Source organism: Dasypus novemcinctus, chromosome 7 (assembly GCF_030445035.2).
Source record: "Dasypus novemcinctus isolate mDasNov1 chromosome 7, mDasNov1.1.hap2, whole genome shotgun sequence".
In the NCBI taxonomy this organism is placed as follows: Eukaryota; Metazoa; Chordata; class Mammalia; order Cingulata; family Dasypodidae; genus Dasypus; species Dasypus novemcinctus.
In genome coordinates, this window is record NC_080679.1 from 86,754,230 (window position 1) to 86,771,019 (window position 16,790).

General features: G+C 34.7%; 2 protein-coding genes across 9 annotated transcripts in view; one reads left to right on the forward strand and one right to left on the reverse strand.

Moving 5' to 3' along the window:
• Positions 1–16,790, forward strand: part of KCNH7 (potassium voltage-gated channel subfamily H member 7) — a 489,931-nt gene that overhangs the window by 457,277 nt on the left and 15,864 nt on the right. For all 7 annotated transcript variants that reach the window (XM_058300742.1, XM_058300741.2, XM_004464399.3 and 4 more), the window contains 2 exons: positions 6,882–7,142; positions 12,459–12,630. In XM_058300742.1, coding sequence (XP_058156725.1) covers positions 6,882–7,142; positions 12,459–12,630 — 433 coding nt within the window. The remainder of the gene's footprint in view (positions 1–6,881; positions 7,143–12,458; positions 12,631–16,790) is intronic.
• GCA (grancalcin) overlaps positions 9,725–16,790 on the reverse strand; it is a 51,600-nt gene continuing 44,534 nt past the window's right edge. Inside the window, exon 8 of one of the 2 annotated variants that reach the window (XM_058300748.2) lies at positions 9,725–9,859. In XM_058300748.2, coding sequence (XP_058156731.1) covers positions 9,800–9,859 — 60 coding nt within the window. In that variant the 3' untranslated portion in view covers positions 9,725–9,799. The remainder of the gene's footprint in view (positions 9,860–16,790) is intronic. The other variant, XM_012527507.4, reaches the window with a different exon arrangement.

Sequence of the window (16,790 nt, forward strand, 5' to 3'; positions counted from 1 at the left end):
ATGTCTAATGATATGGAACATGTTTTTGCTTCTTAATTCAAACTCTTTCCTTGGTCATCTTCTCTTTTCTCTCTTAAAGTCTCACCCTAGGGGAGCTCCTTTACTAGTCATAGCTAGCTTTACATTTCAAATGAACTAAACTGCTCTTTCTTCCATGTAAATCATTTCTGTGTTTTTGCTATGTCATCCCTTAATTAGAATTTAAATTCCCTGTCCTCAAACACACACAGCACCACCACTACCACCACCACACTACCACTTTTTCATCCATGAAAATTACATTTTTCATCAAGGTCAACACTGACATATTTAATATGAACTCTTTCATGATTTCCTCAAATGTATAGGTGCTCTTCCTCTTTTGAATTCCTGAGGCATTTTCCTCTCTTCTGACATTGCAAAAGCTGCCCTGTACTGTGGTTATGTGTATATTTGCCCTACTTTTCTACCAAGCTGTAGATCCCTTTAACAAAGAATGTGTGATAAATATTTGTTGTATTGCTCTAATTGTTTTATCCTCTGGCTGATCACAGAACAATAAACCACTCATAGATAGGTGATAATTTAGTTCTGCAATGTCCATTATTCTCCTGGTGGCTTTTTCTAAAATTAGAACTATTACTGTCAAGCTGTCTTCCATAGAGTTAATCTAAATCCCTTAACCTGAAATTAATCTCTTACTTCGATTTGGCTGGAAATGAAGAACAGCTTGACAATGTTGTTTATATAATAATGTCCCCTATACAGTTAAAGATTTATTAAATCTCCTTTCAATCTTGTTTAGTTCCCTCATTCTCAAACTAACTAATCTAATGTTTTGATCTCCTGATAAAGCCCTGAGAGCATGTCACAATATATATTGTGTTCATGCAACTAGACATTTCAATTGATTCTGAAAATTTTCCCTTTAATCACAGGCTTAGTCTGTGAGATCCAGTTTATATAAAGTGTACATGGTAAGGGATTTGCTTTCCTGCAGCTCTTTGAAGTTTCCTCGTGTGTCAACGTGTTAGCATGATTTGGTAAATGTGAAAACACAGTTAACCCTAGTTATCCAGTACCTAAGAGACTATTCCAAAGTCTTCAGGACCCTAGGGTGCTGCCAGGGACTGTTAAATTTTCTGAAAGCAATTTAGTTTTCATCACCCCAATCTAATTCTCTGAAGGTGGTCACTCATTCTATACTTCTTAGTGTAGAATCAACTTCTAGGCTAAAAACCCACATGTAAGTCATTTAGTATAAAGAACAAAAATCTTTCAGAGGATCATCAATGCTAAAAGAAGCAGGGCACATAGACTATCCAGGAGTGCTGTTGACTGTGAATCCATCAGCAGAAGCAGCAGGAACCACTCACAGTGGCCATGTGTGTGGGCACTGGAGGCAAACAGAGGTCAAGTCCTGCATGCCACTCACTGCCTATGCAGTTCTCTTTCCTAAAATCCTGACCTGCAACGGCCTAATACTTCCCCAGTTTGATTAGGGTCATTCTAGGAAGAGGTGCCACAGTTCCTGAGATGGAAGTGAAATTGTATCTCTATAGAAAGTAAAAAAAAATGAAGCTTCAATGATCTATTTCATTGCCATGAGTATTATTAACTTGACTGAATAGAACAGAACTAAATGAAGTATTGCCACCTAGAACATGCTGAAAAATAGTCTCTATATAAGTGGTCTTCAAAGATGGATTGTGCTTACTTCAGAGTGTACCTAAATGATCCATTGGGTTATAGGGATAATATTTCCTTTAGAATTTTGTGTGGCTTATATTTTATAAAATATATAATATATTAATACAATAGCATGTATAATGGTTCATGTTGAATAATAGATATATAATGGTGTGTGTTTTTTACTGATAGGGGCTATATGACCAAATATTTAGAAATCTTAGTTCCACTCTTTCTGTACACAGAAAAAGCAGTATCAAAATAGCTACTAATGACCATTTAGGGGGCCAGTGAACTTCAGGCAGAGAATAATCCATTGCAAGTACCAATGCAAAGTCCTAAACCAATCATCCTTTCATTTGGCAAATGGTCATTGAGAGTCTACTGTGTGCTAAATGCTCCTAGTTTTCATCGCTTTTTTTCTATTTTAGTTTCAAAAAGTTTGTCTCTAGACTCTGTTTTGAAAATTCTTCATTAGTTCACAAAGAGACAAATAGAAACCCTTCTGTTTGATAGTGTCTACCGACCCTATTCTTTTCTAATTTTCCATGTATTTTTTATTTTATTTAGCAGGCGAAGTAAGAGTTTCTGAAGACTTCTTCGGAATTTAGCTTTTGTACCAAGTAGTGTGTAGAGAAAAAAGAATTTGGAAGAGGAAACTGTTTATTCTAATCGGTTTTACTGCTTGGAATCTCCCCAAACATTGTGAATAATCACAAAGTAGAGAGGGTGTAGCTCAGTGGATGAGCGCTTGCTTCGTATGTGCGAAGTCCCAGGTTCATTCCCTGGTATCTCCTAAAAATAAAAAAATGTTCTTAATAAAAATAAAAGATTTAAGAGAAGGCCCATTGGTACAGTCTTTTCAACTAAAGATTCGAGGCCCCCTTGAGGTATTACTGAAGAGAAATCATGAAACTGAAAGTACAGAAAGTCTCCCCAAAGTAAAGTCTCCCCAAACTTTAGTGTTGATACCTTCACATCACATTCTCCCAGTCTTCTCTCTATACCTTTCTCCTACTTCCTTTTTTCCAGCAACATAAAATTCAAGGATAAAGTAGACAAGTAGCCTCAAGTAAATGGCACTTGGAGACCTTATTGGAGCAGGGAGAAAACAGATGTGCTTCTGTTTGCCTTAGAAAAATGGACCTTGGCCTGAGAAGTTAAGGAATGTGCTTCCCAATTTAGAAATATATTTACTCTCTTGGTTTTAAAAATTTTAAAAACCATTTCTCAGGGCTGAACAGGCCCCATCACTTCTGCTAATAGATGATCACAGTAAATCTCATTGTAAAGAATAAAGAAATTGCCAAATGAAAAACAAAACAACAGAAAAAATTAAAATGAGGTTGAAGGTGTACCTCTGCCAACCAAAGGGATAGGCTATCACCCTCTTTGCTGTGATAGACGATGCCACATATATGATGAAAAAGAACCCATTTTAAGAGATATGTACATCCTAAGAGTAAGGAAGAAAGACCACAATTTTCTCATTTCCCTATCCTCTTAAAATTTTAAATGATCACTTCCATATATTTATTTCAACTGGAAAAATTCCACATTTCGTAAAATAGAACAAAAATATCTTAAATTGTTCACATCTTAAATTTCAAAGGATAGCACTGAACTTGGTCACTTTGTACTACTGCTTTAGTCATTTCATATACCATCCAGAAGCCAGCAAATTTGGAAAGTGTTTCTCCAAAATACAATAATTTCTGTGAAAGTTATTGAAGTAAGGAGTAACCATATACATTGTTAAGCTTATTTTTACAGAATAGGGTTGGTCTCATTCTACATTAATTAAATTATATTGGTATTGTACTTTGGTGTCTCTTTGAATATCTTCTCTAATAAATAATGAGTAGGTCTTTGTTATCCATTTTAGTAAGCTATATCTTAGCTTTATTTTAATGTTTAGGATATTTTAAATTTTTTTAAATCTTGTATTTGTGTAGAAAGAGTAGAACTAAGACCCCTTGCAATGTTTTTTGAAGCTAGAGAGAGACTAAGGGGACTTGATCTCAAACAAAGAAACATTTTCAACTCCAGTTTTCCAATGAAATAAATTTATAATACACCTGCATTTAAAATGCTCAACTTATCTCAAAATTGTTATCAGTCAGAAATCTAAAGGCATTTTTTTAACCAACCTTTCTATCTACGTGTTGGGTCTGACAAATAAAAATAGTAATTAATCTGAAGGGAAGAATTGAGAGAAAGTACAAGCATTTGCTCCCAGATCTTTTGAAATGGATGGATTTGATGTTATCATTGTTAAGATGGGTGAATCAAACTCTGTTTTTCATTACCCCTGACACACTGATCCTGTGTTCTTGAATTCATGCTGAACCCAGAGAAGACACCCACAAGACACATCGCAAATGCGTTAGAATCGTGTCCCCAGGAGAAACGGAGAGGAGATGAGCTCATGACCCTGCAGAACCAAGAAGGGAAAAGGGTTTTCAGTCACATGAATCAGAAAGCAAAATCAAGGTGCAAAAGGAAAAATGTGGAGCACCCTCAGATTATCGCCCTCCTAATACATTTCTATATAGGATCCAACTAACAGAAAATTTAACATTAAGAAAAAATAGTACCTATTATTAATTTCTATCAAATGATTCGGTTTAATTAGAAAAAGGCAGAAATGAATCTGTCCAGCAAAATCTAGAAGTACCTGGAGGCTAATTATCATGCATTTTAGCTGCCCAATTTCACATATTCCATCAGCCAACCCCCAGCCTAAATTTGAGCAGTTTCCATTTTTAATCCACAAATAGAATGTCATTTCAACTATCATCTTATATCAAAGAACATGAAACTGTAGTTTATGTGATAGAGAATAGAAAAATGTTCCAATGGGACTGCATCAAAGAAATGGTTCCTATAGCCTGAGTTCCATGAAGTGGCTGGCTGCCAGTCCAGGGGCAATGAACTCAGAAGTTAATGTGTTTTATTTTTCCTTACCACTTGGAAAAATTCAAAGATATCAATGTTTTATTCTTCTTTCATGGCTCTGTTTTTACAGGAATTTTTGTTAAAGGAGTTATGCTCTCTATGTAGGAAGCAATTTGCTCCATTTTACTAGTGAACTAAATGAGAGTAATTGCTCATTTACATTTTGTATTTGTACTGAAGTGAAATCAGCAAGTTATAATTCAACTAGCCAATGTATGTCAGCTGATGAATCCTGTGCTTAAGCACCCCAAATCAAGCCATTAGTTAGTAAACTAAACCTGGTGCCCACTTTTTGGGTAGGACAGAACATTCTACCATGTGTAAGGATTTAAAACTATACAGAGAACCCCTGAGCCCTCTCAAGCCAAAAAGACAAAATGGTTTAATAATTTATGAATGTACATTCATTACCCATACCCGTGTTAGTATTTTCCACACTTAGATTAGGCAATGTGAATTAATGGTTAAGTCAGCTTATATTTGATTCTGCTGGGAAAGACTCCAAGAAAGTGTTTGAAAGAGGGAGAAGCATATTTAGGAAGAACGGAAGCCTGACCTGATTCAAATCCACTGGTGCCCAAGTCAGGGACTGCAAAAAGGTTTGCTTAGGAGCAGCAACCCAGTACAGCTCAGTAAGCAGGTATGAAGAAATTTTAGAAAAGTGAAGTGTTGTTTGTTTGGTTTTTTAAATTTATTTATATAACGTTGGGGAAAAAATTGAGAATAAAATTACATGTTCAAAAAGTAGGAAATGATTAAATTTTCAAAAGATTTGGAGGAAGAGAAAAGTTAAAGACAAAGGAAAGAAAGATCAAGGAAAGATGACAAGGATGAAGTTTAGAAGTTTAAGGAGGGTTGTGGATCAGTGACACTGGGGAGAAAAGGGTTTATATAGGAAGAGCTGATCTGAATAGTTATAACCAAATAGATAAGTGGTCCAGGGGAGAAATAGCTGTGACACTGAATGATCAATGATGTCTACAAGGCTTGAGATTAGAAAGATCTCAGCAATGATGAAATCACTGAGGAAGTGTGGAAAATCGTAAAGAAAATAAATTAAGCAATCTGCTTTTGCTCAATTTAACTTTAATTGACAGAACATAAACTAACTCCTTAATAACAATTTCACATGCAGCTGATTTTTAAACACTAATTAAACCTTAATCCATTTTAACAGTGGACTGCTTTCTGGCTTCTCCTATTTTAAATGATTATATATATATATAAATCTCTATTTAATTGCTATACCATATGGGAATTTTAAAAAATAGTTGGAGGTCTCTCTTTACTGTCCTTATATCAATTACTTTGGCCTTCCTTAAATAACTAAGTAAATACAACAAGACATAGACTAGCTGGGGCATGGTTTTAACCATTTCTTTAGAAAATGATATATATTTTGGAGTTTTCTTGGTTAATTATTAGTAGAAACCAGATGGAGAATTATACTGTCTCGCCAGGACATTAATGGAAACAAGTTCTGAAATTGGTCTCTGAATTTTTCCTGCTGAAATATGTTCTAACCCAACCTTTGGGGCTAAAATTATCCTGACATTTAAGTATGAAGCAGCCAATATGCACTACTGGCTTTAATGTAATTGTGTAAAACCTACCTTAATTGCCATATCTAAGGTTTATATTCTTCACATTATGCTATACAGCCAAACCGCCTGGAATTTCAAGGCTATTAACATGCATTGAACTAAGGTTGAGATTCTGCCTGCCATGTTACTACATGGAGGCTTCCAGTTTTGACCTTTGCAATGTGTCAACAGCCACCAATGAAGGGGCTGAGAAATTAAAAACAAACCACAAGCTACATGGTGGTGATATTTTAGAATTGGAACAACTTTTTCCTAAGCTTTTTCATTTCGCTAAGAGCCAGTGTACTGGATTTTCATAATATGAATGACTGTTGAGTAGTTTTAAATAAGTTTGTAAGTTATTCTACAGTTTTTCTCTGAGACATAAATATTATTACAAGTTTCCTATTGCAGATACTTTTTATTTTGAAATGAATAATTTATTTAATTAAGAAAATCTAATATCCCTAGAATTTTTAAAAAGGTGGCTCTTCTGTGTAATGATGACATTTTCAATAGGAAAAGAAAAAAGACTTTTCTGGTGGTTTTATGGAAAATTCCAGGTTACAATTATTCAAAGAATATCACTATTAAAGTGGTGTATATATAGTTGGTAGTGTAAAATGCACAAATTCACACTTCTTCTTCTATAAAATAATTTTTCTTTGATAGATTTTTGCAAAAACAGTACAAATGATCCTGAAGACTCTGTAGATACCATAAGGCATTATCAGAGTTCCAAGAAACCCTTTGAAGAGAAAAAAAGCAGATCATCATCTTTCATCTCCTCCACTGAGGATGAACAAAAGCCACTCTTCTCAGGAACAAGAGATTCTCCTCCAGGATTAGGGAAAGCAATTGGACTTGCTTTTGAAGAAACAGTTTCCACCTCAGAAAGAATCCACATAGATAAAAGAAGTCACTCTTGCAAAGGTAATCAAGTTTCCCATGAATCAGCCTCTCCTCATTGATAATTACAAAAGAGGGACTTTTCATAAATTAATAACTGAACTGATATAGGTTAATCTTTTGCAATTTCATGAAATATTTGCAATGAGTCCATATTTCAGAACATCTACCAAATGTTTACATGATTCTAGAAAAAGTGTTAAGCGTTCCTGATCAATGATAACATGAGAAATTTTTGTGGTCAGATTAGTTCTCAGTAACACCACATAGAAAATTGTATGTGTCTTCTGTAGCGATTTCAACTGGGGGATGGGGGTGGGGAATCCATGAGTATTTAAGAGAGTTGACTAGTGGATTCTCATATGTATCTTCTGTACCTACTCCTCATCCTGACCCTGCAATTTCATAGGATTGATGACCAGAGCAGTAACAGTACAATAGCAACAATAAATGCCATAGTCCTGGGAACTATAAGAAAGAAGGGAGAAATGCCCTGTAATAATGTATGCTCTTCCAACTCGTTTGGGCATAATTTGTTTTAACATCCCTACTAAAAGGAATACCCAAATGCTTGTGTTTTATAGAACCTGTGCATGCGACGGGTAACAATGCTTCATTAGCTATACAGATTTGATGCTAAAAGTGGGAAGCTCAGGAATACTTGAAGAACCGTTACATGGTAGAATAATTAACTTAGTGTAACAGGAGTTAGATCTGTAGATCTAAACATAGTTATTGAGTGGTTCCAAGAAAGGTTTGGGTCAGATGGTTTGGGTTCCAATCCCAACTCTTGTCACTCACTGCCTTATAATTTTGCATATGTTATTTGACTCATCTTTAAAATAGGAATAATATTATCTAATTAGCTGCCTGTGATTATTAAACAAGATAACATATGTAAATTACTTTCTCTGAACTAAAATCCCCAATTTTATTCAGTATTTTCTCACAGGTTTTATTTTCCAACCCCTTAATCATTTAATATATCCCTGAATCAATAAAAATGTAGAGATTAAGAATCATTACAAAAATAAAAAATACATAACAAAGATGAATGAAAAATGGGAGGTTCCCAGCCAGGCAGGATAGTAAAATATATGGCACATAGAAAGTAAATAAAACCTGTCATTGTCACTATTATTTGAAGGAACTACATCTGACAATAAAGACTGTTTATAAGTCTAGGCTGTTCAGATTTTATATTTTTATATTTTTCCCAGTGTTACTTTCTTTATCATATTAAATCAGCCTTTGCCAGGACCCCACATTAAAGTAAGCTAAGAATATATGCAAATATTCTCTGGACAACCTAAAATCTTGATGAAGTGAATGAAAATAGTACCCCATTTATCACAATGGAAGAATGGAATATTAAATAAGATTACCAAATGTCCCATTTTAGTTATTTATGAAAATGGATGGCTGGGAAGTGCTAAAAATAGAAACAGGTTGTATCATGGAAATCAAAAGTTCTGAAGAGCTTGCTGAACTATCTGTTATCCAAAAGTCAGCTTAATGTGGACCTAATAATAAAGTGCTTTTTGTTGCATTTTCCTCTTTAGTTTTCAAGTCTCAAGTGACAAAATATTAAAGATATATGTTTGGAATTTTATTCTACTTTGTAATGACTCTCAGTAACGGTGAATTCCCATGCCCTTCATCTTATATTTTTCTTTGCCACTTCTTCCAATTATTTTTAATTAGTCAGTACACATACAATAAAAAATAATATTCTAGGAAAAAATTTAGTATTTACAAATTTTTATTTTCAAACATTTGCAATGCCATTCTTATTTAAATAATAAATAATTACCTTGATTATGCATGCTAAATATGCATGTCAATCAAATAAATATAATTAATATCATATAGCTTTAATCAGGGTGACATATAGTTAACCCAGTTAATTCACACAGTAGACCAATGGAGAATTTAAAACTTCATTCACTGTAAGTTTCATTCCCTAATGAATTGCTTATTTTTTTTTTATTAAAGAAGTTATAGGTTTACAGAAAAATCATGCAGGAAATGCATAGTTCCCATATAATCCCCTCCGTCACACACACACAGTTTCCCCTATTAACATTTTGCATTAGTATAGTACTTTTTTACAACTGATAAACAATATTATTATAATTATACTATTAACTATAGTTTGCATTAAGGTTCACAGTTTGTGTTCTAAAGTCTTATGGTTTTGTTTTTGTTTTTTTAAATGTTATTCTAGTAACTTGTGTACAATCTAAAATTACTGAATTACATTCAACTAATTTAGTGGTAGTAATCGCATTCACAATGTTGCACGACCATCACCACCATCCATTACCAAAATTTTCCATCAGCCCAAACAGAAACTCTGTACTAATCATGCTTTATCTCCTCATTTCCAACCCCACCCAGCCCCTGGTAACCTTTATTCTATTTTCTGACTCTATGAATTTACTTATTCTGTTTATTTCATATAAGTGAGATCATACAATATTTGTCCTTTTATGCCTGGCTTGTTTCACTTAACAAGATGCCTTCAAGTTTCACCCAGGTTGTAGCACGCATCAGAAGATGTTTAAGGTGAAGTGCCATTGAATGTTCAAGAATTGAGTAATACTTAGCTGTAGCTGTAACTGCTGCAATTTGAACCACAAAATCGCCACGAATTTTAGTTTCACCATGGATAGGAAATTTCACTGACTCACATTCCGGGCAATTGTCACAATACAGAAGAAGAGCTCATTGAGGCTAAACTAAAAAGAAAAAAAAAAGTTAAATGGACTCTGATCCTACTTAGATTGAGGTCAAAAGCTGACTCTAGGAAAACCATATCCACAGAGCAAAGTGAAAGTTTACTTTCTGTTCAGCTATTTCCAGAAATGTGTCTTGCAACTATAGCAACATTTTCCAAGGCAACCAAGTACAGATTTCTTTCTGAGCTATATTTAGAAAGTGTCTACAAGGATGTTCATTTTGATTAAGACCACTAACGGAGGAGAGTTCCCCTTTGAACTCCTCCTTTTCAAAATTACTGTTTTAAATTGTTAAAACAAGACAATCACACATCTCCAAATTTTAATAAAAGAGTCAATTATAATCAAGGAAGCCTCTGTCTACCTGTTTACATTTTATTTCATTCCTGTTAAAAGAAGATGATCAGATAAGATAATCCTTAATTTATGACATGTGGTTCACCATTGTCATTTAAAATCAATTAATTATAAATGATTCAAAAACATGAGAGCAGGTAAGCAAAGGCAGAAAATCTGTAAAGTATTCTTGGCACAAACTTTCTGAGCATAATTTGTAATTTCAATCCCAGCATCTCTTGTCTTCCCATTGGCCAGCAGCATTAAACTAGATGGAGGCAAGCAACAGCATCACCAAACCATCCGTATGTATTCTGAAGGTTTGCTTAACATTGCTGCCCCAAGGTGAAAGCCTACTTCACTAAGACATTAAAATATAGACTGTTTTGCATTTTAAATAGGTTCACATGTCTGTAAATAATAAATCATATTTCCCAGTGAAAATCTGCTGATAAAAAACTTAAAACTCAAGCAATGTCATTTTTTTGCTTTGCTATGTTCATGTTCATTTTGTCCTCTTTGATAAAATGTATTATCAAAAGATATGGTGTACTGTCACTTAAAAAACAAAACAAAAACACCAAGATCCCGCGGCTAAGGAAGCCAAGATCACAAAGAGCCTTCCGAAGAATTCACTGCAAGCCTTCTGAGGTCCATAGACCATTATATTACAAGGAACCCAACCTTATATTTTTCTAATGCTTTCCCTGGTTATGGTAATTACTTTTTGTGTTTTGTTTTGTTTTGTTCTTTTGCAGCCTTACCCTACTGAAGTAGAAATTATAAGAACCTCATTGGAGAAAAAACATGAAAGAGGATACAGAAATTTTATCTCCTACTGGAGAAAGGGGGTGCTCTAGAGCTACCCGGCTATACTTTTGGAAAAACTGTGAAAATGAAAGGGACATTGAGAAGTCCTATGATCCTGTTTCCTATTTTTAGAATTATATCTCAATTCCCTGCAAAACGGTTACTTCTACCCAATTTTTAAAAATAGCCAAGGATGTAAATCTGTAACTTTACATAATGTTTCCCCGTGTGTAATCATAGCTACTCGTCAAAAAAAATTAATTCTATCTAACTAAAATCACTGTCTGTAATTTTCAAATCTATTTCCATGTGAAAACAGAGACCAGCTGTAGATAGCCCTTTCCTCATACTAGCACTCCCTGTGAAGAAAAGTGGTTTCTTCATCTTTATTTTTGAAATAAAGTCCCAATTCCGTTAGCATTTTTCATGGGTTTTATTTTATAACCCTCTAGTCATTTTTAAGCTCTTCTCTAGATATATATAAAATATAGTGATTAAGACAGCATAGCAAAAGCATCAAAAGTATATGACAAAAATAATATTTTTACCCTCCTAATACTGATAACTTGAAAATATAGATTGTAGGAGAAACGATAAATTAAAAGAAGCTCAGAAAATGAATCTCCATTTGATAAACACGTAAATCCTTGCCAAACTGGATTCTTCAAGTGTGGGGCCTATGTATATTTCCTCTAATTTCTCTGCATGTAGCGGAGTACCTGACACATAGAAGACACTCAGAACATTTTTAAAATGGATGCCTTGAAAAGATAAACAATCTGTTTTAATTGTGACATAAAAATAATCAAAATAAAAGAGCCACAAGAAAACTATCAGAAAACAAAGTGCATATAATAAAAAGCAGTGCAGAAGGAACAACAAGGAGACATTGTAACACAAACATTTGTTTAGTAGGAGGACTTCTCAGTATCTTCCCATCTTTAACAGTTCATGGTTCCACAACTACACTTAAGAGTTGGAGTGGCCTAAGGGAATCTGCCTGAAGATCCCCACTTCCCCTGATGGCTCTCTCCTTGGGCCCATTCTGAATCAAGAAATATGTAAATTATCCTGTAGGAAAGCACCCTGCAATCCTGGACCCTAGGGGAAGCAGTACAAACAAAATGTGCTGTTTCCTCCCAAGTATGAAAGTGCAAAATCATTGCTCTTAAATCAGAGTTTTAGCTCCATTATCCATATCTCCTCTCAGCACAAACAGAAGATAAAATCATAACCATGATTCATCACTTGCTGTGTTTTCATTCATATGGAAATGGATAAGGAGACAGGGTGGGATTTAGCTATAAATTGGTTATAGTCCCTGGACATGCTCCTGAATCCCTCTGGTTCTCAGTCTCACAGGTTGCGCTCCAAGATCCCTTCATCTCGTCTTGTGTTTTTCATGCAGAGGGCATCCGCAGAAGTTTGATATCCATCTTGTTATTTTCCACAGATATCACTGACACACGGAGCTGGGAACGAGAAAATGCCCGGACTCAGCCTCCAGAGGAGTCCAGTCCCTCAGCACTGCAACGAGCTGCCTGGGGCATCTCTGAAACAGAAAGTGACCTCACATACGGGGAAGTGGAGCAAAGATTAGATTTGCTTCAAGAACAACTTAACAGGTATAATAAGCAAGGGCAGGGCAAAAGGCAAACATAACTCAAGCCCTTAAACGGGTCTAGGGCTTACTTCCTGTGACAAATTCCTTCTTCTGTAATTGCATAACTTCCTTATATGCCTAATTATTTAAAATAAGAGTAGAAGTCGACATTAAGAATTATTACTCTGTGTTGCAAGGAGCATTTGTTTTGAACACTCCATACTTTCAGGAGTATTTTCTCTTCTTGCCATGAAATTACTATAATACCCAGAAGCTTCTACATTAGAAAACTCCCTTTTCCTTCAAAATAACACATATTTAACTTAAGTTGACCAACATCATCTTCTTCTAATCTTCTGCATACACTTTTTGGAACTTCCTGACAACTTAGTTATGTGCCATGACATTTTAAATTTTTCAACAAAATGATATAAATGTCTAGTTATTCAGTCAACTTGTTAAAAATTTGATTGAACTGAAAACCCCACAGAATTAAAGCCCAGATCCTCTAATTATGTTCTCCATTCTTCCATCATCTTTTATTCTAAGCCTTTTTAAGATGAGGAATACATTTGGGTTTTAGGGAGGAGAGAATCTCTTAACCCAATTCTGTGTGGGTTCTTAAAAATTAAACTGGTCTAAAAATTTCAGAAAAATAAATGAATGAGTATAATATAGTTGCTTTAGCTGTGTGTTGAGGGGAAATTTACCTTGACTAAATAGTAGATTCCAACTACACCACCAGGCAAGGTACCCGGTGGTCTCAGAAAGAAAGCTGAATGGACTAAAATGTTCAAATCTCAGGATTTACTGAACCGATTTAGAACACACATGAGAGTCAAGAGGAAGAAGATGAGTAATTAACACACTTATAAGTGCAAGTATGGTAGAAGGACCACACTACCTGAATCCTAAGTTATGCAGTGTGCATATCTGCTGTATCAGCCTTCCCTGCCAATGGTGTGCTTACGAGGACCAGAGTTGAGGATATCACAAGGGGATCCACAAAGGAAAATCCTCTGTGCAATGGCACACGTTTGCTTTATTGCAGAAATGCATAGTCAGGTTTACCCAGCCACAGCTGTAGCTCACCGATTAGCCTGAGGATCAGCCTGCATTTCCCCTTTCTTGGGTAGAGCACATGGGATTCTAGAATGAGACTATACTGGGAGTCACCAATGGGTAACAAATTTAGGGGTGCCTTCTATCAGTCCAAAGGTGACATCATTTGTTCTTTCTATCCCTTTAGGTAAAAATAGCACTCTTTTTACATCATATTTCTATTCTTTCTATCTTTGGCAAGTCTTACAGGTTACTAGCACACTGAATGTATTTAGTACATCTTAAGAATTCTGTCCATGTCTCAGAAGCTACTTGCTTACTCATTATCTCTTCTTAATACATCATTTAATTTTTCCCTATATCACATAAGCTACTGGTTTACTCCCTATCTATGCTTAACATTTATGTGTTTCATCCATCCTGACTGTTTTTGTCTTTATAGCAGAACCACAGAGTTTCAAATTACACAGTAAACACATCACAGTGTGTGTGCATACACAACATGTTACTTTGAAAGATGAAATGCAAATTAAAATAAAAAGAATTAGAAAACCTGGAAATTTGTAAATTGAAATCAAAATTTGCATTCCTTAATTTCAAACAAAAGTATGAGAGTATTGGCTGAATAGAAGATTTAGTTTTATATTTTATCTTTTCATGTAATTTAATCCTATTTAAAATCACCAGTGCAGAGGTGGATATTCCATTTCCAAGTGCCAGAATGGAGTTCTAGTAAAACTGAAACATACCTGAGAAAATTAAAGCAGACTATCATTCACTTAGAGTCAGTAATGCCATCAAGTGTAAGATTATATCTTGATTATAAATAATTATTATTGATCGGAGAAACGTATTTAGTTACCTAATGAATACATTTGCTTTTTATCTCTTCCTGCTATTTATACTAAGTCACATCAATCTTTTAGTCATAACATATACTGTATAATAAATAAGAATTTATAAAAGTTGGCTCTCTACATTTAAACTTCTTCAGTTCTTCAATCACTAGGAGAAAATAATAAGAGGGGATTGCCCATTTCTTTACTGCCACAACATACATAATCAATTTGTTGAATAAAAGAAAAAGTGAGTGAATGAGTGGACAAGTGACAGGGCCAGTAGTGATTTCTTTAGCATAATATTAGCACAATACTTGCAAGTAGTTAACCTAGAGTCTTAACTCTGCAACTTAACTACTTGTAAGAGGACTAGGTAGAGATACTTTTACTTCCCCAGCCTCAGTTTCCTTCTTTCACTCAGACCTACCTGCAACACTATTGTAAGGGTTATGGTAATCTACATGGACTATGTGTGCTATACAAAATCAAAAGTATTGTATTTGTGATTATGTTGTATTATATTTGATTAACAATGAACTTCACTTATTCATCTGAGTATATTTTCTGACATTATATGTATTCCCTGATTTGGACCTTCCTTCAGTATGAAAATGAAGATTTTAGGGTCTTCTTATTGTCTTGTGATGAGTATCAATTATTGCTGCTAGGATAAGTCAAAAATTACTGAAATCGTTTGTTTCAATATGTTCCAGGGCTGAAAGTGAAAACTTGCAAGGTTGACTGCATCTAGGGCTCATTTGGTTTGCAGCCACTTGATAATAATGATGATATTATTTTGTTAGTATATAATTATATGAAACTTTTCCACAGCCACAGTGCAAATAAATCTCTTTTGACTTGTTCCCAGGAAATCCATAAGTCCTTTCTAAAGGAGATACACTCAGTTGCTACCATCAGCACTTCTTTCACTGTTTTTTTCCTATTTATGATATGTTCACAAACATTTTTACTGAACTCAGTTTAGCTGCTTTTGGATTTAAAACTCAAAATATTACATACTTTATCACACTACCATTTCCAACAATCTTTTTCCTCTACTTGAACCTAGAAGACAGATACATGGAAAACCAATATGAAGAAGGCAGCTCAATTCAGACTTCTGCTTTGCAGGGTGGGACTCTCAAGACACTTTTCTAGAGCTGGCACTACCCTATTTGGCTTCACCATTGTGTTCAAATGTAGAATTGTGAATTCCTACCCCATTTGTCTCATCCAATTACACATATCTTAAGTAAGTACTTCAATAAAAGTACAAAAGGTATATCTTCAGTCATTCTTGCTACTGCTTTCGTAGCCCATTAAACTATATAGAAGTAAAGTTTTATGTAAGAAATGTTCTTATATATTTCCATATTATTCCTACATTTATACATATATTTGTATAAATTTAGGTAAATCAGTAACACTTGATTCTAAAGCATTACTTCTCAAACTATTTAATGTGCATTCAAATCACCTAGAAATCTTCTTAAAATGAAGATTCTAAGTCAGTAGGTCTGGCATTGGCAGATTTCACATTTCTGACAAGATCCCAGTACCACCTGATGCTGCTGGGCAGGGGACTACACTTGAAGTAGGGAGAGAATGTAAATGCTGTTAGTAATGACACCTTCCCTTACAGAAAGTCCAGAGCAGTTTATCGGTCTGCCTCTACTGTGGCATTGAACACTTGCTTCACTTTGTGTTAGTTATTTATGTGCTTCCTTTGTCTTTCCTGCCAGTTCCATGACATCAGATTCCATATTTTCTCATCTTCTTGTTCTCCTCTCTCCTTCCTACCTAACGCAGTGCTGGTACTTCTAATAATTGAATGAAAATATTTATTTTTACAAAGCTTTATAGCTATGCTGACAAATATTAAAAAAAAAAAAAAAACTCTTGTTATTGAATTGAGCTATTCCTTTCTGGTTTTAAAGCCCAAGTGATTTTTTTTTTTAATTCTCTGTAATTCCTGTATAGCAGATTATTTAGTCTCAGTAAAACAATCTATTCCAATGATGCTCAGAGGCCCTCGTCATAAAACATGAAAATATAACCTATACATAGGAAGGAAATCCTTTGCTAAAGCTCCCCTTTGTTGAACCACTCACAAAATATAACCAGATGACCTGTTAATAAAACAAAACTAAGTTTATCAAAACCACTGCAGGAAGGGAGACCACCATCTTGATGGCTGGAAACTATTTATGGTGCTTTGGGGTCTGAGGCTTTCAAGGTAAAACATTGACTAGGACAGGGTATAAGCCATGACATAATAGTT